We start from the raw sequence: 24,085 nt of genomic DNA, 5'->3' as shown, positions 1-24,085 counted from the left end.
TAGCTGTGGCATGTGGGCTCAGTACTTGTGGCTCACGGGCTCCAGGGCACAGGCTCAGTAGTTGTGGCACACAGGCTTAGTTGCTCCGTGGCATGTGGGATCTTTCTGAACCAGGGCTCAAACCTGTGTCCCCTGCATTGGTAGGCAGATTCTTAACCACTGCGCCACCAGGGAAGTCCAGAGGGCCAAATCAGAGGGGCCTCATAGGTCTTCATGTTAAGACTCTGACTTTAAGAAGCAGGAAAAGCCCTCTGGGAGAGTTCTTAAACAAAACTGACATGACCTCCTATGTTTCAACAGGATCACCCTGAGTGATATATTTAGAAGAGAGTCTAAGACAGAAGCAGAGAGAGCACTGGAGAGATGACTGTGGTTTGGACTAGGGTGACAGCAATAGGTATAAAAAGTGGAGGGAGTATATATCTTGAAGGTAGACTGAAGTGTTACCAATGCTTAAAGCACACAGAAAATGCTAAATAAATATATGAATCTTGAAAGGTGGGAGAAACCAATGTGAACTAGAGTACTCAAGAAAGGTATCAGTCATAAAATTTTAGTGGTACTCTGTATGGATAGCTCCTATTCCAAATTTTCAGCATTGTTTATTTATCTGAATCCTTCTAAACCATTTTTTGCTTGACTGATCCCTCTACTATAACTGGTTATTAAATCCAGGTGAAAATAGACAGGAGTCTAAGTCAAATAAATAACAGTGGGGATTACAGTGAAGTAGAGAGGTTTAAAGACATTAAGGAGGCATAATCCACAGGCTCTGGTGATTAAATATATGGAATAAAGAAGGAGAGAAAATATAATAACGATTTCTTCTTCGGACAACTTCATGAATAAAGATGCCATTATATGAAATAGGGAACACAAAAGAAAAAGCAGGCTTGAGGGGAAACAAATAGAAAAGGCTAAAAACTTTAGAGAAACAAAACAATTTAGGGGAACAAGTATTTTTGGAGTCTAAAGGTTTAAAATTAAGCAGATCAAGACTACAGCTTCCAGGGATTTCCCTGGTGGTCCAGTGGTTAAGAATTGCTTTCCAATGCAGGAGATGTGGGTTTGATCCCTGGTCGGGGAACTAAGATTCCACATGCCGTGGGGCAACTAAGCCCGAGCACCTCAACTACTAAGCACACAAGCCAGAGCAAGGGAGATTGGATGCTGCAACTACAGAGCTCATACACTCTGGAGCCCACGCACCACAACTAGAGAGGGAAAAACCTTTGTGCCACAACTAGAGAGAAGCCTGAGCGCCACAATGAAGAGCCCACAAGCCACAACAAAGATCCTGCATGCTGCAACTAAGACCCAACACAGCCAAAAATAAAATAAATACCTAAAATTGGTTAGAATGTTATGTATATTTTATCACAACATCACTCAGTAGAGGTAAAGTCCGTTTTTTTTTTAATTTTTGAACTTTATTTTATTTTTTTATACAGCAGGTCCTTATTAGTCATTAATTTTATACACATCAGTGTATACATGTCAATCGCAATTGCCCAATTCATCATACCACCAAACCCACCCCCTGCCACTTTCCCCCCATGGTGTCCATACGTTTGTTCTCTACATCTGTGTCTCAATTTCTGCCCTGCAAACCGGTTCATTTGTACCATTTTTCTAGATTCCACACATATGCGTTAATACATGATATTGGTTTTTCTTTTTCTGACTTACTTCACTCTGTATGACAGTCTCTAGATCCATCCATGTCTCTACAAATGACCCAACTTCATCCTTTTTTACGGCTGAGTAATATTCCATTCTATATATACGTACCACATCTTTATCCATTCGTCTGTAGATGGGCATTTATGTTGCTTCCATGACCTGGCTATTGTAAATAGTGCTGCAGTGAACAGTGGGGTGCATGTGTCTTTTTGAATTATGCTTTTCTCTGGGTATATGCCCAGTAGGGGGATTGCTGGATCATATGGTAATTCTATTTTTAGTTTTTTAAGAAACCTCCATACTGTTCTCCATAGTAGCTGTATCAATTTACATTCCCACCAACAGTGCAAGAGGGTTCCCTTTTCTCCACACTCTCTCCAGCATTTGTTGTTTGTAGATTTTCTGATGATGCCCATTCTAACTGGTGTGAGGTGATACCTCATTATACTTCTGATTTGCATTTCTCTAATAATTAGTGATGTTGAACGGCTTTTCATGTGCTTCCTATTGGCCATCTGTATGTCTTCTTTGGAGAAATGTCTCTTTAGGTCTTCTGCCCATTTTTGGATTGGGTTGTTTGTTTTTTTAATATTGAGCTGCATGAGCTGTTTATATATTATAATGGATTAGGTCTCTAATCCATTCTGAGTTTATTTTTGTGTATGGTGCTAGGAAGTGTTCTAATTTCATTCTTTTACATGTAGCTGTCCAGTTTTCCCAGCACCATTTATTGAAGAGACTGTCTTTTCTACATTGTATATCCTTGCCTCCTCTGTCACAGATTAGTTGACCACAGGTGCATGGGTTTATGTCTGGGCTTTCTATCTTGTTCCATTGATCTATGTTCCTGTTTTTTTGTGCTAGTAGCATATTGTCTTGATTCCTGTAGCTTTGTAGTATAGTCTGAAGTCAGAGAGTCTGACTCCTCCAGCTCCGTTTTTTCCCCTCAAGACTGCTTTGGCTATTCGGGGTCTTTTGTGTCTCCATACAGATTTTAAGATTTTTTTTGTTCTAGTTCTGTAAGAAATGCCTTTGGTAGCTTGATAGGGATTGCATTGAATCTGTAGATTGCTTTGTGTAGTATAGTCATTTTCACAATGTTGATTCTTCCAATCCAAGAACATGGTATATCTCTCCATCTGTTGGTATCATCTTTAAATTTCTTTCATCAGTGTCTTATAGTTTTCTGCATACAGGTCTTTTGTCTCCCTAGGTAGGTTAATTCCTAGGTATTTTATTCTTTTTGTTGAAATGGTAAATGGGAGTGTTTCCTTAATATCTCTTTCAGTATTTCATCATTAGTGTATAGGAATGCAAGAGATTTCTGTGCATTAACTTTGTATCCTGCAACTTTACCAAATTCATTGATTACCTCTAGTAGTTTTCTGGTGGCATCTTTAGGATTCTCTAGGTATAGTATCATGTCTGCAAACAGTGACAGTTTTACTTCTTCTTTTCCAATTTCTGTTCCTTTTATTTCTTTTTCTTCTCTTATTGCCGTGGCTAGGCCTTTCAAAACTATGCTGAATAATAGTGGTGAGAGTGGACGTCCTTGCCTTGTTCCTGATCTTAGACGAAATGCTTTCAGTTTTTCACCACTGAAAATCATGTTTGCTGAGGGTTTGTCGTATATGGCCTTTATTATGTTGAGGGTAAGTTCTTTCTATGTCCACTTTCTGGAGAGTTTTTATCATAAATGGGTGTTGAATTTTGTCAAAAGCTTTTTCTGCATCTATTGAGATGATCATATGGTTTTTATTCTTCAACTTGTCAATATGGTTTATCACACTAATTGATTTACATATACGGAAGAATCCTTGCATCCCTGGGATAAATCTCACTTGATCATGGTGTATAATCCTTTTAATGTGCTGTTGGATTCTGTTTGCTAGTATTTTGTTGAGGATTTGTGCATCTATATTCATTCTTTTTTTGTAGTATCTTTGTCTGGCTTTGGTATCAGGGTGATGGTGGCCTCACAGAATGAGTTTGGGAGTGTTCCTTCCTCTGCAACTTTTGGGAAGAGTTTGAGAAGGATGGGTGTTAGCTCTTCTCTAAATATTTGATAGAATTCACCTGTGAAACCATCTGGTCCTGGACTTCTGTTTATTGGAAGATTTTTAATCACAGTTCCAATTTCATTACTTGTGACCGGTCTGTTCATATTTTCTATTTCTTCCTGGTTCAGTCTTGGAAGGTTATACCTTTCTAAGAATTTGTCCACTTCTTCCACGTTGTCCATTTTATTGGCTTACAGTTGCTTGTAGTAGTCTCTTAATGATGCTTTCTGTTTCTGTTGTAACTTCTCCTTTTTTCATTTCTAACTTTATTGATTTGAGTCCTCTCCCTCTTATTCTTCATGAGTCTGGCTAATGGTTTATCAATTTTATCTTCTCGAAGAACCAGCTTTTAGTTTTATTGATCTTTGCTATTGTTTTCTTTGTTTCTATTTCTGCTCTGATCTTTATGATTTCTTTCCTTCTGCTAACTTTGGGTTTTGTTTGTTCTTCTTTCTCTAGTTCCTTTAGGTGTAAGGTTAGATTGTTTATCTGAGATTTTTCTCGTTTCTTGAGGTAGGCTTGTATAGCTATAAACTTCCCTCTTAGAACTGCTTTTGCTGCATCCCATAGGTTTTGGATAATCATGATTTCATTGTGATTTGTCTCTAGGTATTTTTTGATTTCCTCTTTGATTTCTTCAGTGATCTCTTGGTTATTTAATAACACATTGTTTAGCCTCCATGTGTTCGTGTTTTTTACGGTTATTTTCCCTGTAATTCATTTCTAATCTCATAGCGCAGTCAGAAAAGATGCTTGATATGATTTCAATTTTCTTGAATTTACTGTGGCTTGATTTGTGACCCAAGATGTGATCTATCCTGGAGAATGTTCCGTGCGCACTTGAGAAGAAAGTGTAATCTGCTGTTTCTGGATGGAATTTCCTATAAATATCAATTAAATTTATCTGGTCTGTTGTGTCATTTAAAGCTTGTGTTTCCTTATTAATTTTCTGTTTGGATGATCTGTCCACTGGTGTAAGTGAGGTGTTAAAGTCCCCTAGTATTATTGTGCTACTGTCAATTTCCTCTTTTATAGCTGTTAGCAGTTGCCTTATGTATTGAGGTGCTCCTATGCTGGGTGCATATATATTCATAATTGTTATATCTTCTTCTCAGATTTCGCTTGATCATTATGTAGTGTCCTTACTTGTCTCTTGTAACATTCTTTATTTTAAAGTCTATTTTATCTGATATGAGTATTGCTACTCCAGCTTTCTTCTGATTTCCATTTGCATGGAATATCTTTTTTCATCCCCTCACTTTCAGTCTGTATGTGTCCCTAGGTCTGAAGTGGGTCTCTTGTAGACAGCATATAGATGGGTCTTGTTTTTGTATCCATTCAGCGAGCCTGTGTCTTTTGGTTGGAGCATTTAATCCATTCACGTTTAGGGTAATTATCGACATGTATGTTCCTATGACCATTTTCTTAATTGTTTTGGGTTTGTTTTTGTAGGTCCCTGCCTTCTCTTGTGTTTCCCACTTAGAGAAGTTTCTTTAGCATTTGTTGTAGAGCTGGTTTGGTGGTGCTGAATTCTCTTAGCTTTTGCTTGTCTGTAAAGCTTTTGATTTCTCCATCGAATCTGAATGAGATCCTTGCTGGGTAGAGTAATCTTGGTTATAAGTTCTTCCCTTTCATCACTTTAAATATACCGTGCCACTCCCTTCTGGCTTGTAGAGTTTCTGATGAGAAATCTGCTGTTAACCTTATGGGAGCTCCCTTGTATGTTATTTGTCATTTTTCCCTTGCTGCTTTCAATAATTTTTCTTTGTCTTTAATTTTTGCCAGTTTGATTATTATGTGTCTCCGCATGTTTCTCCTTGGGTTTATCCTGTATGGGACTCTTGCGCTTCCTGGACTTGGGTGGCTATTTCCCTTCCCATGTTAGGGAATTTTTCGACTATAAACTCTTCAAAGGTTTTTTCGTGTCCTTTCTCTCTCTCTTCTCCTCTGGGACCCCTATAATGCAAATGTTGTTGTGTTTAATGTTGTCCCAGAGGTCTCTTAGGCTGTCTTCATTTCTTTTCATTCTTTTTTCTTTATGCTGTTCCGCAGCAGTGAATTCCACCATTCTGTCTTCCAGGTCACTTATCTGTTCTTCTGCCTCAGTTATTCTGCTATTGATTCCTTCTAGTGTAGTTTTCATGTCAGTTATTGTATTGTTCATCTCTGTTTGTTCTTTAATTCTTCTAGGTCTTTGTTAAACATATCTTGCACCTTCTCAATCTTTGCCTCCATTCGTTTTCTGAGGTCCTGGATCATCTTCACTATCATTATTGTGAATTCTTTTTCTGAAAGGTTGCCTATCTCCACTTCATTTAGTTGTTTTTCTGGGGTTTTACCTTGTTCCTTCATCTGGTACATAGCCTTCTGCCTTTTCATCTTGTCTATCTTTCTGTGAATGTGGATTTTGTTCCACAGGCTGCAGGACTGTAGTTCTTCTTGCTTCTGCTCTAAAGTCCGATTTTTTATACAATTCACCCATTTGAAGTATACAATTCAGCGTTTTTTAGTGTACTTGGAGAATTTACAACCATTACAGTAATTAATTTTAGAATATTTTCTTCACCCCCAAAAGAAACCAGCACCCATTAGCAGTCAGTCATTCCCTATTTCACCTAAACCTTTCCAGCCTATATGTCATATTTAAGGAATACTTAAATACAACTTACATACAACTCTGCTAATGAAAATTCTTATACACAATTTTCCTGCAGTTTAGATGAAAATCATGCCAATCAGTAAATACAAGCAACTTGTTTTTTCATTTTCAGTTTGTTTTTGTTATTTTCTACCAGTGTTTATGTATCTCTAATCTTTAAAAACTCCAAAAGAACCAAGAGTACTATAAAAGATGAAGGGCAGAAATTTAAAAATTAAATTATGAGAAAATTCCTGGCACGTTTTAAGACATGCCTCTACTTTGTACCTCATTAATTTGCTCTTGTTTATAAGTTCCTGTTTCTGTTCATACACCTTTCATGTGTGGTCTTGTGTCCCCAGAACAAACTGCAAAGTCTGAGGGTAAATACTATGGTTTTTTTTCCCTAGTACCTCCCCCAAGAATACACAGCCGACATTCAGGATGAATTTTCTGAGATGTGTTCAAAGTAATCTGAATTCCTCAGCAGAATTACCTGTATTCAATTACATTAAGGCAAATGCTAATTAAATATCTGGGAATTCCCTGGCAGTCCAGTGGTTAGGACTTTGTGTTTTCACTGCCAAGGGCACGGGTTCAATCCTTGGTCGGGGAACTAAGATCCTGCAAGCCATGTGGCGTGGCCAAAAACAACAAACAAAAATTAAACTTAATGTCTAGTACACAGAAAGCATTCTGGCACTAAACACTCGGTTCAAATCCTGGCTTCACCACCTAGTAACTTTGTGTCCTTAGATAAGCTACTTACCTCTCAGTTGCCTCATTTTATAAAAGAAGAATTATGTGTAATACTTGTTCTGAGAATTTAATGAAAAGCACTTAGAATAGTGCTCAGTACATAGTAAACATAATACATGTCTTCTATTATATATTTCCCTCCTTGTAGTTTCCAAAAATCTTCTTGGTAACTTGAAACTTTAAAGTTTCAAGTTAAATGATGGGAATTCACTGAATGTCTACATCATTTCCAAGTAAGATAAAATACTGAAACATGAATTGTTAAACAAGTCTACATTTACCTACATTTGACCTCTTTTGCAGAGACTAAATATGTTTGGGTCTATTAGTAAATATGTATATCTTGTGCCTTACTGAAAGACTGTACTATGAAGCAGCATATGTTTCTAGAAATTATAAAAAGTATTTATAAGTTTGCCAATCTACAGAATGCTAATGTAAAGGGCAGTTCATAATTGTTCTTTTTAGTTTTTACTAGAAATTAAGGTTTCAAAGGTTTCAATAATAAATTAAGGTTTCAATAATAAAAATTCTAATTAATATATGTTATTAAAACAACTAGGGACTTCCCTGGTGGTGCAGTGGTTAAATGGTTAAGAATCCACCTGCCAATGCAGGGGACACAGGTTCGAGCCCTGGTCCAGGAAGATCCCACATGCTGCGGAGCAACTAAGCCCGTGCGCCACAACTACTGAGCCTGCACTCTAGAGCCCACGAGCCACAACTACTGAGCGCATGTGCCTAGAGCCCATGCTCCGCAACAAGATAAGCCACTGCAATGAGAAGCCTGCGCACCACAACGAAGAGTAAGCTGTTACAAAATTAAAATTTGGTTCCTCCTTATGTTAAAAGGACAAGCTTTTTCCCCCTATTCGTCTGCTCTTGATAGTAAGATTATAAAAGACAGATCCTATGTTTTGTCAAAATAATCACTTACGTTCTATGTTGTCTTTATCAGATCTTTGATTATTTAAGTAAACCTAGTCCTCTCAATATTAAAAGAGCTAAGTTTTGCAAAGTACTAAATATGTAACCTTCAATAATTGCCTGTGAAATCTTTGTCACTTTGATTAAATGGATAACTAAGCATTGTTCCACAGTGACCTATGATCCTATATGATGAAGTATTTTTAAAACTTTTGATATTTTTGACAAATTTCCAAATAAAATTTTAAATAAAGTCTTTTTTGACTTAGAACTAACTTTGAAATATTATTTCAAGGCCCCTGAAATATCTCAAAGATTGGTTCTCTCCTTATAAAAAGGGATATGTTAAGCTAACTAGGCTTATTTCATATATTAAATTACATGGGAAGCATTTCCAAATAAGTAATACTAAACTGTCTTTATTGTTATATCTGTATAGATATGTTATAAGTATTTCAGAAACTATGTGAAATTCCTAGAAATCTGGCATATCCTGGAATAATGTTATCAGTCATAATTCTAGTTATCTTAAAATGTTGTATGTCACAGAAATAACCTAACTTCCTTGTCAACTACACTGTAATCAGATCTCTAACCATGCCAGGTTTAAGTCTTTTGTCATTTTCAGAGAGCTTTTGTTTTATTCTGATGCTTTTACAAATAAGTTTCAGAGTCAGAAAGATTCTTGGAAAGGACTCTGACACTTACTCTTAGATACGAGTTTCTAAAGTTTTCATAAACTTTCAGATCATACCACTGAACTGGGTAAGAATTTACAGAATTCTAACTTAGAAATTGATGACTTCATAAAACTGTTAACAAAAGATCAAAACCATGAGTTAATTCCATGGGACTAAATGAACTGATGAAGATGATTATAATTTTTATGACTTTTTGTTTTAAATATTGTCAGTTCTTTTATGCTTTGTCAGAGTCCCCATTTATGTTGGATTCACAAGCTGACAGACCTCTCACAATGTGACTTCCTTATCTTTCGTTATTCGTAGGCACCATTAAACACTGTGTGGGAGGGGAAGTATCCTAGCAGAACTCATCTGCTTTTTCTTCTTGCCAAAATTATGGAGTAAATTCTAACAATCCTAGAATGAAACTGTCCTCCAAAACTGCTAAACAGGCAATTAATATCCTCATTTTCTTCCCTCCCATCAATGACTACTAGTCAAAACTCTTCTAATCCTGTGGTGTTATTTATGTGCCACTGCTAAAAATAACACAAACAAAATTATTATTTGTATATATGTATATTATTTGTATATAGGTGTATATATGTGCATGCAAAAGAAATCTGTAGACCATATGCCAAATAACTGACACAGGTTATTCCTGTTTATTTTCTGTGACATATATTTGGGTTTTTGAAAATGAGCATGTATTGCTTCTATAAACAAAACAAGAATGAATGAATGGGTAAATACATTTAAACATAGTATTAAAGGGTTAGGACTCAGCCCTTTCACTGTTGTGGGCCCGGGTTCAATCCCTGGTTGGGGAACTAAGATCCTGCAAGCCACGCGGTGTGGCCAAAAAAAAAAAGGAGTATTAAAATTCTGTATTTGGATCCTTAACAGGCTGATCCCTGAACTGCATATATTCATACAGCAAGAGGACTCAAACAAAATAAAACTATATATAAATTCCAAAATGAGAACTTAAATCAGAACATAAAAACACATCTTCATATTTGTACAGATAAACATAAACTCGATATCCATCAGTTTTACTTGTTGGTCTCTTACTTTCTTAATTAGAATCATATAACAATGTTCCCAAATTAATTCATTTGTTCTTCTTGGCTGTTACTGATGATCTACTTTCTAGCAAACTGCCAAGGGTATAAACATCATGTATGGAACCAACTAAAAATCAATTAATGAATAGAAACTAAAATATAAAGTTAACTGAACTTAATATTGTAAAACTGTCAACATTCCAAGGGAACCAGAGTTTAGGACCCAAGCTGGGTCTTCACTGCCAAGCCCAATATGGAGGGAAAAAAGTTGATAGGCTTAGACAGAGTTTATTCACTCATTTACTTCTCCTGAAGCTGAAAAACATTAGAGGCAAATTTCAGTATCCAAAAAAAGTGGGCTAATCAACTGAGGATACTGTGATGGCTCTTTTTTTAAAAAAATATATTTATTTTTATTTATTTATTTGGTTGCACCAGGTCTTAGTTGCAGCATGCAGGCTCCTTAGTTGCACAACAGGCTCCTTAGTCACGGCTCACAGGCTCTTTAGTTACGGCTTGCCAGCTCCTTAGTTGTGGCATGTGAACTCTTAGCTGCAGCATGCATGTGGGATCTAGTTCCCTGACCAGGGATTGAACCCGGGCCCCCTGCATTGGGAGTGCAGAGTCTTAACCACTGTGCCACCAGGGAGGTCCCTGTGATGGCTGATTTTATGTAACACCCTGACTAGGCTTCATGGGCCCCAGATATTTAGTCAAACATTATTCTGTATGTGTCTGTGGGGGTGTTTTGAATGAGAGTAACATTTAAATTGGCTGACTGCCCTATGTGGGTGAGCCACATCCAATCAGATGAAAGCCAAAATAGGACAAAAAGGGCCTCCAGGTAAGAAGGAATTCCTCTTGCCTGACTGTTAAGGTGGGACATTTTGGTTGTTTTTTTTTTTTTCTCCTGCCTTCATACTTGAACTGAAGCGTCAGCTCCTCCTGGATCTTGAGACTGATGGTATCTGGACTAGATCATTTGGGTCTCCAGTCTGCCTGCTGTAGATCTTGAATCTTGTCAGTCTCTATAACTGCATGAGCTGATTCCTTATAACATCTTTCTCTCCCTCGTTCCCTCTACCTCCCTGTAAAAATACTGCACAAGGAAAGTCAGGCAAATGCTTTATGATGATGATTTTAGCACTGATGCCTTAGAAAGCGTGGAACCCTCTCCAAGAGACACCAATCTATTCATTTGACCAAGTTATTCCAGGTCCAATGGGACTTAGATGATACTTAACAGAAAATTTTCTTGAATAATGGCCATACTTTTACTTAGAAGTTAAGAACAATTTCTAACTGCTGTTAGAGCCACTTATCTTCTACTCTCTTTTCTACTTCTCTCTGCAAATGGCCACAATCCCTGGTACTACCGTTTGAAGTATAAGCATAGAATTGGAAAGAATACTAACCCATATAATTACTGTACTTCACTTAAATGGTTTTGGTTATAAAGAAGAGATAAGAACCACTCCTCGCATCAAATATAAAAATGACCAAGTATTTCTTTTATCCTTTATCAACTGCAAAAACAAACAGCTCTCTAGGACCCGGGAACAGAGCACCCTGTCACAGACAGGGTGTTGTTCAGGAAAAACTGAATGGGAGACATTACTCAAAATCACATAGAGCAGCAAATATCTTAGAATAAAAAATCTTGTAGCCATGCTCTCTATAAATCCCCACAAGAGCAGGCAGGCTTCCTAAATAATTAAAAACTGAACAAGTAAGAGGCATAGCGGAAGTCCCTCCAGCCACAGTGCTGTGTTGTGGGGAAGAGACGGATTTGTAAATCCTAGAGCAAGGTTCTGCCTACCCGAGGCCACTGCTGGGTGGAGACCCTGGGGGACGCCACTGTCACCATGTCTGAACAGGAGGCAAAACCTCCAACTGAGGACTTGGAGGATAAGAAGGAAGGAGAGAACACTAAACTCAAAGTCATCAGACAGGATAGCAGAGAGATTCACTTCAAAGTGAAAACGATGACGCATCACAAGAAACTCAAAGAATCATACTGTCAAAGACAGGGAGTTCCCATGAATTCACTCAGGTTTCTCTTTGAAGGTCAGAGAACTGCTGATAATTACACTCCAAAAGAACTGGGAATGGAGGAAGAAGATGTGATTGAAGTTTATCAGGAAAAAACAGGGGCATTCAATGGTTTAGATATTTTTATTTTTTATTCTTCTCCCTTAATACTTTTTTATTTTTAAAAATAGTTCTTTTGTAATGTAGTGTTCAAAACAGAATTGAAAACTGGCACCCCATCTCTTTAAAACATCTGGTAATTTGAATTCTAGTGCCCATTATTCATTATTGTTTGTTTTCACTGTGCTGAGTTTTGGGGATCAAACCTCAGCCTCCTTCATATTTAAAAGTTTCATGTGTGCACAGAGAGGCCGCCTTTTCCAGGACTGTGCGTTTGCACACTTGTGATAAATAACAGCGACTAACGCGAGTGTTCATAACGGCTTTCCAATTGGCCGTGAAGTTCTAGCATGTGATTGCTTTACTCCTGGACTGTGACTTTCAGTAGGAGATGGAAGTTTTTCAGAGAACTGAACTGTGGAAAAATGCCCTTTCCTTAACTTAAAGCTACTTTTAAAATCTGAGGGTCTGGACCCAAAGAGCAGGAATATCAGGTTGGAGTCAAGATGACAGAGGTGGTGAGAATAATGACTAATTCCAAAGATGGCTTCACTGCAGAGAAAGCATTTTAAGATGAAAGAAAAACCTTGTTTGAAGATCCCAGAAAAGTTCTACTTTTCATTAGCAGTTAAAGTTATTCATGCAGAAGTGTATACAACAGAACACTGCTCTTTTTGGTACTTTTTGGCCTGGGATATGGGTTTTAAATGAACACTGTCTGTACCAGCTTCATTAAAATAAACAAAATATTTGTTTAAAAAAAACTGAATAAGTAAAGGTAACAACAAGGGGAAAAACCTTTTCTATAAGTAGTAGCAAATATTTGGTACTTGTTAAAATTTTGATAATTTTGGCTTATTTTATGAATCTTACAAATGTATAGATACTGAAGTCGATTTTCATGCCAACAGAAATATATTGGTAATTAACAAGGTTAAACCATGAAGGAACTTCTACTTCATGATATATATATTTTTCACATTTAGATGATACTGTAGTGTGTGAGCTGGGCAGAACAGGGATTAATCCTTAACTAGGTCCTAAAGTTTTCTTCGTTAAAGAATCAGTCTCTTCATGATACTATATATAGAGAATACTAAGGATGCTACCAGAAAACTACTAGAACTAATCAATGAATTTGGTAAAGTAGTAGGATACAAAGTTAATGCACAGAAATCTCTGGCATTCTTATACACTAATGATGAAAAATCTGAGAATGAAATTAAGAAAACACTCCCATTTACCATTGCAACAAAAAGAATAAAATATCTAGGAATAAACCTACCTAAGGAGACAAAAGACTTGTATGCAGAAAACTATAAAACACTGATGAAAGAAATTAAAGATGATACAAATAGGTGGAGAAATATACCATGTTCTTGGATTGGAAGAATCAACATAGTGAAAATGACTGTATTACCCAAAGCAATATACAGATTCAATGCAATCCCTATCAAATTGCCACTGGCATTTTTTACAGAACTAGAAAAAAGAATTTCACAATTTGTATGGAAACACAAAAGACCCCGAATAGCCAAAGCAATCTTGAGAACAAAAAATGGAGCTGGAGGAATCAGGCTCCCTGACTTCAGACTATACTACAAGTCCACAGTAATCAAGACAGTATGGTACTGGCACAAAAACAGAAATATAGATCAATGGAACAGGATAGAAAGCCCAGAGATAAACCCACACACATATGGTCACCTTATCTTTGATAAAGGAGGCAAGAATATACATTGGAGAAAAGACAGCCTCTTCAATAAGTGGTGCTGGGAAAACTGGACAGCTACCTGTAGAAGTATGAAATTAGAACACTCCCTAACACCATACACAAAAATAAACTCAAAATGGGTTAAAGACCTAAATGTAAGGCCAGACACTATCAAACTCTTAGAGGAAAACATAGGCAGAACACTCTATGACATCAATCACAGCAAGATCCTTTTTGACCCATCTCCTAGAGAAATGGAAATAAAAACAAAAATAAACAAATGGGATCTAATGAAACTTAAAAGCTTTTGCACAGCAAAGGATACCATAAACAAGACCAAAAGACAACCCTCAGAATGGGAGAAAATATTTGCAAATGAAGCAACTGACAAAGGATTAATATCCAAAATTTATAAGCAACTCATGCAGCTCAATAACAAAAAAACAAACAGCCCAATCCAAAAATGGGCAGAAGAACTAAATAGACATTTCTCCAAAGAAGATATACAGATTTCCAACAAACACATGAAAGAATGCTCAACATCATTAATCATTAGAGAAATGCAAATCAAAACTACAATGAGATATCATCTCACACCGGCCAGATTGGCCATCATCAAAAACTCTAGAAACAATAAATGCTGGAGAGGGTGTGGAGAAAAGGGAACACTCTTGCACTGCTGGTGGGAATGTAAAATGATACAGCCACTATGGAGAACAGTATGGAGGTTCCTTAAAAAACTACAAATAGAACTACCATATGACCCAGCAATCCCACTACTGGGCATATACCCTGAGAAAACCATAATTCAAAAAGAGTCATGTACCAAAATGTTTATTGCAGCTCTATTTACGATAGCCAGGACATGGAAGCAACCTAAGTGTCCATCAACAGATGAATGGATAAGGAAGATGTGGCACATATATACAATGGAATATTACTCAGCCATAAAAAGAAATGAAACTGAGTTATTTGTAATGAGGTGGATAGACCTGGAATCTGTCATACAGAGTGAAGTAAGTCAGAAGGACAAAAACAAATACCGTATGCTAACACATATATATGGAATCTTAAAAAAAAAAAAAAAATGTCATGAAGAGATTAGTGGTAGGATGGGAATAAAACACAGACCTACTAGAGCATGGACTTGAGGATATGGGGAGGGGGAAGGGTAAGCTGTGACGATGTGAGAGAGTGGCAGGGACATATACACACTACCAAATGTAAATTAGATAGCTAGTGGGAAGCTACAGCATAGCACAGGGAGTTCATCTCTGTACTTAGTGACCACCTAGAGGGGTGGGATAGGGAGGGTGGGAGGGAGGGTGACAAAAGAGGGAAGAGTTATGGGAACATATGTATATGTATAACTGATTCACTTTGTTGTAAAAGAGAAACTAACACACTATTGTAAAACAGTTATACTCAAATAAAGATGTTAAAAAAATAAAAATAAAAATAAAAATAAAAAAAATAATAATAAAAAAAATAAAAAATAAAAAAAAAAGAATCAGTCTCTTCTTCATTCGTCTTTTTAAATCATCAATGGTCACTCTCTTTGAACAGCTCTAAAGTGAGGGGGCAAAGCAGCAGGCAATGCTCTCAACTCTCATCACAGCACTTTCTAGATCAATAAATTATGTACTTGTCACAAGTATCCAGTCAGGATGCATCATGAAGAGCAGCAACTCATGGCCTCCTGGAAAGGAGCAAGAGAGACAAAAGAATGCCAGCAAACACACAAATCAACTGACCTTTATGGTCATCCTTAGTTCTTTAACTTCTACATGAACACCTGCAGAGATGTAGATGAAAAGTAACATCATTATATCTAAAAATATCTTAAGATACCAAAAGGGACTGGAGAAGGAAGTAGTGGTGGAAGAGAGAATAGAGCATAGGAGGTAAAGAAAAACATCAGTGAAGCTATTTTTAAAACCACACTATGCTGGAACTTGAATTTATCTGTTCATGTTTTTCACATGATCTCAGACAAAGAAGGATAAAGTATCCTATTTAAAAATGTTACCTTGGGACTTCCCCTGGTGGCGCAGTAGTTAAGAATCCACCTGCCAATGCAAGGGATATGGGTTTGAGCCCTGGTTCGGGAAGATCCCACATGCCGCAGAACAACTAAGCCTGTGCGCCACAACTACTGAGCCTGCGCTCTAGAGCCTGCAAGCCACAACTACTGAACCCACGTGCCAAAACTACTGAAGCCCGTACACCTAGACCCCGTACTCCGCAACAAGAGAAGCCACCGCAATGAGAAGCCCACACACTGCAACAAAGAGTAGCCCCCTCTAGCCACAACTAGAGAAAGCCCATGCGCAGTAACGAAGACCCAATGCAGCCAAAAATAAATAAATAAATAAATAAATAAATAAAATAAAAATTAAAATGTTACCTAAAACAAAAGTAAAAGAAATATTAGCTAAAAGGCAGGGCAGACTGACTTTAATAACACTTAAGTCCCAATTAAACGGCACTAGAAAATCTTCCCGTTAGGCTCTTAAGAGTTCCAGGGAACAGGAAAATAAATGTACCTTTCTGCTCCAGTAAACAGTCTTGTAAAAGGGATATTTATAAGGGACTTTCAGGAAGAAAGAGTTCAGGAATTTTGGAACACTGAAGCAAAATGAGTGGGAACTAGGTTTACCATCTTCTAGATGCAGCCCGTTTTGCTAGACTGTCAACAAATATCAAAGTGCTCAGCTTGGGCAATTGTCAAGTTAATGAACATCAAAGGAGACAGCCCGCCCCTCCCTACCCTAGGGATGCTGTTCTAAAGCAGCCCTTTGGTTCTTTATCTCCCTACAAGAATGCATACACGTATTTGAATCTACTCTCCCATTATTACTACTGCTATTTCTCTCCTCAACAACTAGAGCAGCCCGTTAACACCAAGCACTGCACAGTGAATTCCTTTCACAAGCACTTGTTTATCACCCTCTCCCTAGTAGTAGTTTAATCCTTTAATTAGTTTTAATGCCCCAAACTAGGATTTCCTGAGGACTGCCACAGGATGTGCAACAAACAGCAGGGGCCAAGGCTTTAAGTTGTTGATTCAATATAATCAAGAATTTTTAAAAATGGTTGCTAACGCAGAGCCAGAAACGGGGCCCTAAACAAAAGGAAGAAAAGAGGCCAAGTGCCTCTGAAAAATTAAGGAACTGAGTTTTAAAGGGTGCCAGCTCACAATTAGGACAGAAAGGCTTAATTTGTCCAAAGACTGTCCTACTGTCCTCCTTTGGTACTGGAACATATCACAAGCTACTTTTAGATAGACATGAAGGGATGAGGAAATATGCATACTGTGGTCAAGCACCCACGCACAGATGAAGAGGGTTAGCAAATACAGCAATCACTGGTGAAGGCGAGGCTTGGAATTAAACTAGTTTCAGAGGCAGAAGGCAAGGCAATAAGTAAGAATTCCACAAAACTGATTAGTATTGAACATTTAGAAATAATAGTATATAGTGAGCAAGGCCTTTTGTAGGTTACGTACAAAATTTGAGAATCTGAATTAATAGGCTATAAAAAATACAAGTAGCATTAAAAAAAAGTAAAACAAAATAATTCCAACCAGCCTTAAGAGCTGAACATAGGTCTCTGAATCTATAGGTCTCTGAATCTACTGAATAAAGAGACAACATAGTTGTCTCTTTTCCCTCCCCTAATTTGTTCTAACTTCACCTATGCCACTGATTCATTCAGCAAGGATCATCAGCTCTTTAGAAGGAAGCATCAATGCATTTAGATTTCCAAAAACAATGAAAATTGGCAACTTAACATAACCACCAAACTCCTGTTCCACAAGCCAATATTTCCCTTATTTTTCTTTTAAAAGAAACAGATCAAATATCTTGGCTTCCAATTTCCTTTCTTTTCCCCAATTACCACCAATCAGTAGAGTTGCTTTTGGTTCTCATTGATGTAAACGAGCTTAAGAAAAAAAAATATAGAGAGAGAATCCTCAAATCTCTTAAAAGTTAGTTTGCATTATTAATTGAGATTTTCTTTAAAATACATAGTCTAAGGCCTTGTACACCAGGACTCAAGGTCTGGTGGAACAGACTCGAATCCTCATTTTTAACAAGCTCTATAACTGTGGTGCTCAACCCTGGCTGCACATTAGAATCATCTGGGGTGCTTTTAAATAACATCCTGCAGGAGCCTCACCCGCAGATAGTCATGGGTCTGCAAAGGGACGTGACACTGGCATTATTACTAATTTTTAAGCTTTCCTGTGTGTGAGCAAGGTTACGAACCACCATACTAGAAGTAACTTTGACGCAGGTGGTCCATGGACAAAGTTTGAGAACAGGGGCTAGGGGCTTTGAAAGAGTACACCTTAATGAGATCCTTCTGAAACTCATTCCACTGTCAACATAGATAGCAGGCAGATACAAGTATTCAGATAATTTATTTTTTCTAAACTACAGGTGACAATTAAAAAAATATCAACTGCTCTTCAAAAAGCTGTCAAATCTTAAGGAAAGCCTTAAGGAGGATATCTGGTTCTTAACTGAGAAGAGTCCATCTATCTTGTCACATATTTATACATATTAAGTATTCCTGTGGCTATAAACTGCAATAAAGTTGATGAAAATCTAGAATCAAATCTCCTAGATAAAGCCCTCAAAAATAATTCTGGGGGAGGGACTTCCCTGGTGGTCCAGAGGTTAAGACTCTGTGCTTCCACTGCAGGGGTCACAGGTTTGATCCTTGGTCAGGGAACTGAGACCCCACATGCTGCACAGTGCAGCCAAAATTAAATAAAAGAAAAGAAAAATAAAAAAATAATTTTTTGGGAAAAAAGCAGTTCCAACTGTGTTAATATTGAGAAAGGGACTTCCCTGGTGGCGCAGCGGTTAAGACTCTGTGCTCCCAATGCCTGGAGCCCGGGTTCAATCCCTGGTCAGGGAACTAGATCCCACATGCATGCCACAACTAAGAGTTCACATGCCACAACTAAGGAGCCCATGAGCCGCAACTAAGGAGCCCACCTGCTGCAACTAAGACCTGGCACAACCAAATAAATAAATTAAATTAATATTAAAAAAGAAAAGATTGAGAAAGTTATTCCTCTTCAACAACCAAAACAGACACTGGGCTATAAAGTTGACGAATTATAAGTGATGAGAAGAAATGGTCATTCATCTCAGCCAAACAGTAACTGAAAAAAATCAAATCATGGAAAAAAATCTTTAAAATTAATTTTATTATGAAATAAAACTAAGGTAGTTCACTCACTTCAATCTTAAAAAAAATAATAATGTTATTCACAGTAGTTTAATTAAGAGTTTATTTCCCTTATATCATCTTACCACATCTTCTCCAATATGAGGGACATCGACTTTGGGGCTCCTTTCCTGTCCAAGGGGAACATCCTCAAACTCCTTATTTATGTTGTGCATTAATAACAACATTCTACTAAATGAACAAGTCTACATTTGTTCAAAGGTTAGCTTCCAGCCTGCTGCCTGTGGGCATCTTAACAGCCAGCTTAAAACAAACTCTGAAACAAGACACAAAAGGAGAGACCACTCTTGTGGCAAGAAATTTTTATTAGCACTTGGATTTGGAAGAAAGAAATGGGAGTGGAAGAAGTAATAGACAGACCGTGCTACAAAAGCTCTTGAGTATTGAGGATAGATTTCTGAAGCAGAGAGAGAGGTTAAAGGGGTTACTGATCCATGGAGAGGAAAGACGTAGGCTTTCATTTGTAGGGGCGATTACTCACAACTAAACATAGCTGTTTTTTGGAAAATTCGCAGACAAGAAATCAGAAAATTTAAAATAGATTATGAAGTGGATGGAGTTCAGGAAAGCCACATTCTACTTGAAGACAAAATATTGAGAAAACTTATCTTGTGTGTGAGCTCAATTTTCTCTACCTGTAATGTGGTTATACTGCTTGCTGGTTTCAGAAGGCTTTAGCCACTCGTTAAAAAGCCCTTTTTGCTAGATAATAAAGAGGCTACTTTACAGAAAGAAAATCTTTTTCTTTGATTGCTGGTAATTTACTAAAGTGATATACATTCCATAGGAAAAATCCACTTAGATAGAAAAAGTAGTAAGAAATGTAAAATCAATAAGATCTGAATTTGCTTCAAATAATTAGCTGGATTTAAGGACGTTTAAGGGGGTTTTCTGGGGGTGGGGGTGAGGGAGGAGGAGAAGGAAGGAGGGAAACCAAGAAAAGGGGAAGCTGAACAAAAGAAGAATTTATTTGTGAAATTACTGTGAAATATTGTGAAATTATTATTGTGAAATTATTGTGAAACCAGTCCTTTCTGGAATCTTACCCCTACCACTAGACTATAAGCATTTTCAAAGGCAAGGATCATGTATTGTTCAACTCTGTACCCCTCAACAGCATACCCACCACAGGATACAGAGCAAGTGCTTGAGAAATGTTTGATAAATGAAGAATTAAATATTTCTCAGCAGTGGTCTAGGCAGTAAGTTACCAGAAAGGAACATTAGATATACTGCTCTCCAGCATTAGATATACTGCTAAACTGCACTGTGGCTAAGAATTAAACTGTGTTCACTAGAAAACTTGATTTTTACTTAGATGAATCTCTAATAGTGAAATAAACAAATTACATATAAAAGCAGATACGCAATAATAAAGAAAGAAGTGGAACCCAAATATTCCTAGGCTCAGAAAGCATAGGGATTGGAAAGAAGGGTACCCAGGTTCAACCAAATGAAAAGCCCGCCTGCCAAAGGTAACAAGTGGATGTCAGCACCCCCTCTCCAGAAGCAGGAAATTCTCTTTATGACCACTCCCACCGCCACCCTCTCTAAAGACTGTTTTCTTTAACAGTTCTGCCCCCTCAGCATGGGGATCTTGGAATGCTTTAAAAAAAAAAAAAAAAAAAAAGCTTTAAAAAAAAGGATGGGCAGAGAATCTGAATAGAAATTTTTAAAAAAAGCTTCTCAGTTCTAATTAGCTTTTGACAGTTCCTGGGATTCTCAAGGTGATAATTTAACACCTCATTAACAAGTCTATTATAGGAATTAATTCAAATGAGCCAAACCGAATTTTAATTAAACCTCGATCTGCCCAAGGTATTCTTTTTCTTCCTCCTATGCCAACAGCCACCTGAATGAGCTCTCAGTTCCCTTCAATACTAAGAAGTACAAAAAGTGCAGTGTTCTGCAAAGAAAGTTATTTCTGTCATCATATTAAAATTTATCTAGTAAAATGTACCTATCTAGTTTATTTTGTTCCACAATTTGGCCATTCTGGCTTAACAAGCAACGTACTTTAAGAACACATCCATTTTCTAATATTTCTCGATCATGTGTGTGTTCATTCATTCACCAAATTTGTCAAAAGGCTACTAGATTTCAGATACTAAGCTAGGTGCTGTGCTTGTTATTAACTACACCTTTGGACAGAAATAAAATATATCAAAACGCAACTCTGGAAAATGGAAAAGTGCAATTTTAGTTCCTTTGGTCAGATATTTTGCCTTGATTCATAAATAGATCTTACAGCTAAATTTCTATTACTGGACATGGATTAGTGACGTGTGAAGTAAAACCTAGAATTTCAAATGTCTTGTGTAATTTGTCAGAATTTCCTAGGTCTCATTTTTTTCTGCTCACCAGCCTGTTGTAACTCAGTATGTCTACTCAAGATACAAACACAATTCCTAACCACTGTTATCTTAGGTAAGACAGCTCTTAGGTGGTTCCTAGGTAAGACGGCTCTCAGTATCTACCCATCACTCTAGTCACATGGCCCTCTCTTTGAGAAAAGGATAGGAATTGGAGGGGAAATGTGGAAAAGATGGGGAGAAAGAAGAAAGGAGTGCTTACAAAGTAGGGTAGGGAAAGGATCTCAACTGCCCCTGCATGCTGCAGCTTTTCTGAAGGCTCTACACTCTCATCACCAAAGAATAACACGTCTTCCCACAAAAAGGATGAAAACATTTATCAATAATCAACCACAGACTATTTGTGTGTATGTTTAAGGCTTACTTCCAAACTTATCTTAGGCAGGATTTACTTTCATGTAAGTTATTAATGTACTCGGGAGTCTAAAACAAAAAAAGTTTTAAATATAAAAGTAACATATTCAATCTGGTAAAATAAAATTCTAATAGTACAGAAAATTATTTAAAAAAAAAAAAAATAGAAGTTTCCCTCTTCCACCCAGCCACCTCCATTCCCACTCCCAGCAAGAAGTTCCAGGCTCTGTTTCTGGCTCTCTTTGTGGCTAGAACCAAAATGCTGAATAATAAACGTACACCTCTGCTGCCTCTTCCATCAACCCTGGATGGTGCTTAGATAAGGCAACTGTACTCCTACTTTCCATGTTTCCTCCACTAATCACCACCACTTTTTGCAAAATTACTATTTTAAAATTCTTCTAGTGGCTAGTTATCTTTATAAATTTAAAGACTATTTCTTTCTTTTTTCTCTTTTTTGGTTGTGCTGTGTGGCTTGCAGAATCTCAGTTCCCCAACCAGGGACCGAACCCAGGTCACAGACGTGAAAGCACCGAGTCCTAACCACTGTACTGCCAGGGAGTTCCCTAAAGACTATTCCATAATTTCAAAATGTGTTGTTTATACTTAAGACGGTATCTACTGACTCTGAAGAGAAAAAATAAAGTATGAATACTAATAAGATACACAGAACTCAGAAACTTAATTCATTCAGGACAAACCCGAAAATTATTAGACATGCTGAATGTGGCAATAATAAACTTCATATACTCATTGGAATTATGCTATTATTAACCAATTAGCGACATGTTAAAGAGAAAAAAATCAAACTTCAGTAACATAAAATACTTGAGATACACAGTCAAAATTACAATGAAGGGGGGGCAATAGAGGGATGAGGGGTGGGAGGCACAAACTATTGGGTATAAGATAGGCTCAAGAATGTAGGGTACAACACAGAGAATATAGCCAACATTTAGTAATAACTGTAAATGGAAATTAACCTTTAAAAATTGTTTAAAAAATTAAAGATTTTTTAAACTAAAAAAATCTTATTTAAATTTAAAAAATTGCAATGAAAAGGCTTAGAGAATTGCAATGAAAAGGCTTAGAGATTTCATTATATGTTTAGTATTTTAGGACTGGGACAACAATTGTAACAACTATCATGTAAGTCTACTGACTGACTTACACACTTTGAAGAAAACATTGTGTTCAAACATTAAGCACTGGCTCTGTGAGACAAAATTATAAATGTGAGATATAAAGTTGTGAAACATGGCTTTTGGAAGGAAAAAATGAATCAGCACAAAGGTGTCATAAAAGACAGCATTTCAGTTTGTTGTGAAGAATGAACAGAATTTCGGTGACAGGAGGATGAGCATTCTGTCAGAGGCATCAAATTGGTTTAAATGAGGGTACAGGAAAAGATGGTTAAGCTAAAATCAAACTGTAGAGGATCTCAAACATCATATAAAGAATTGAACTTTATTCTGTAGGCAACTAGGAGTTATTAAAGACTGTTATTCTATATTTCGGCATCTTTAGGCAGACAACAGAAGCTGTATGTTAGGAAGATTAATAAGTGGTACAGGAAAGACTGCAGCAAGGAAAAGGCAGTTATGGGTGGTACAACCGTTTAAGGAACAGGGAGTCAGGGCCTGAAATAGTCACATGGCAGTGGGAATAAGCAGAAGTGACAGGCAGAATCAACAGATTTTGACTTAGACATGGGGAAATGTGGCTACGATTTCAGGACTACATAACCTGAAGACAGTTATATATTTTTAGTTGAGAAGATGAAGAGAGGATACAATGAGAAAAAGCAGCATAACTTCTGTGCTGTTCCTGTTAAAGATACATAGGCTGAATCTTAATCATGAGGAAACACTAGATGAACCCAAATTGAGGGATATTCTGTATAATAACTGGCCTGTAATTGTTAAAAGTGTCAATGTCATGGAAGTCAAAGAAAGACTGAGGAACTGTGACGAAGAAGAGTAAAGAGACGTGACTAAGTACAAAAGGTGACTCCAAACCACATCCACAGCCTCAGGACGCTGATCTGAGGAACAGACAGTAATAATGTTATCATTATTAGTTACTGAAATAATTAATAACATGTTCATATTAGTTAATTAACATATTAGTGTAAATTTCTTGCTGTGGTCAGTTGTATTATGGTTCTGTAGGAAAATGCCTTTGTAGGAAGTACACACTAAAGCATTTGGGATGATGGGGCTTCAGAGCAGCAACTAACTCTCAACTGGTTCAGGAAAAAAGTTTTTTTGGGCTGTACTTCCAACTTTTATGTAAGTTTGTGATTGTTTTACAGATAAGAAAAAGATTTTAAAACATTATGATGAGGGGACATCCCTGGTGGTCCAGTGGTAAAGAATCTGCCTTCCAATGCAGGGGATGTGGGTTCGATCC

At 37.2% G+C, this 24,085-nt stretch overlaps 2 protein-coding genes and 1 long non-coding RNA gene across 3 annotated transcripts in view; 2 read left to right on the top strand and 1 right to left on the bottom strand.

Annotated features, from left to right (window-relative positions):
- SPTLC2 (serine palmitoyltransferase long chain base subunit 2) overlaps positions 1 to 24,085 on the bottom strand; it is a 109,411-nt gene that overhangs the window by 29,190 nt on the left and 56,136 nt on the right. The gene's annotated exons all lie outside the window — the stretch shown is intronic.
- The window catches only part of LOC136793776 (uncharacterized), a 74,498-nt gene that overhangs the window by 34,370 nt on the left and 16,043 nt on the right, over positions 1 to 24,085 (top strand). The gene's annotated exons all lie outside the window — the stretch shown is intronic.
- Positions 11,683 to 24,046, top strand: LOC131752958 (small ubiquitin-related modifier 1-like). The gene is made up of 2 exons (XM_067027579.1): positions 11,683 to 11,980; positions 23,988 to 24,046. The coding sequence occupies exons 1-2, from the start codon at positions 11,683 to 11,685 to the stop codon at positions 24,044 to 24,046; spliced, it is 357 nt and encodes a 118-aa protein (XP_066883680.1).

Source organism: Kogia breviceps, chromosome 3 (genome assembly GCF_026419965.1).
Source record: "Kogia breviceps isolate mKogBre1 chromosome 3, mKogBre1 haplotype 1, whole genome shotgun sequence".
Classification (NCBI taxonomy): Eukaryota; Metazoa; Chordata; class Mammalia; order Artiodactyla; family Physeteridae; genus Kogia; species Kogia breviceps.
This window is presented reverse-complemented; position numbering and strand designations above follow the sequence as displayed.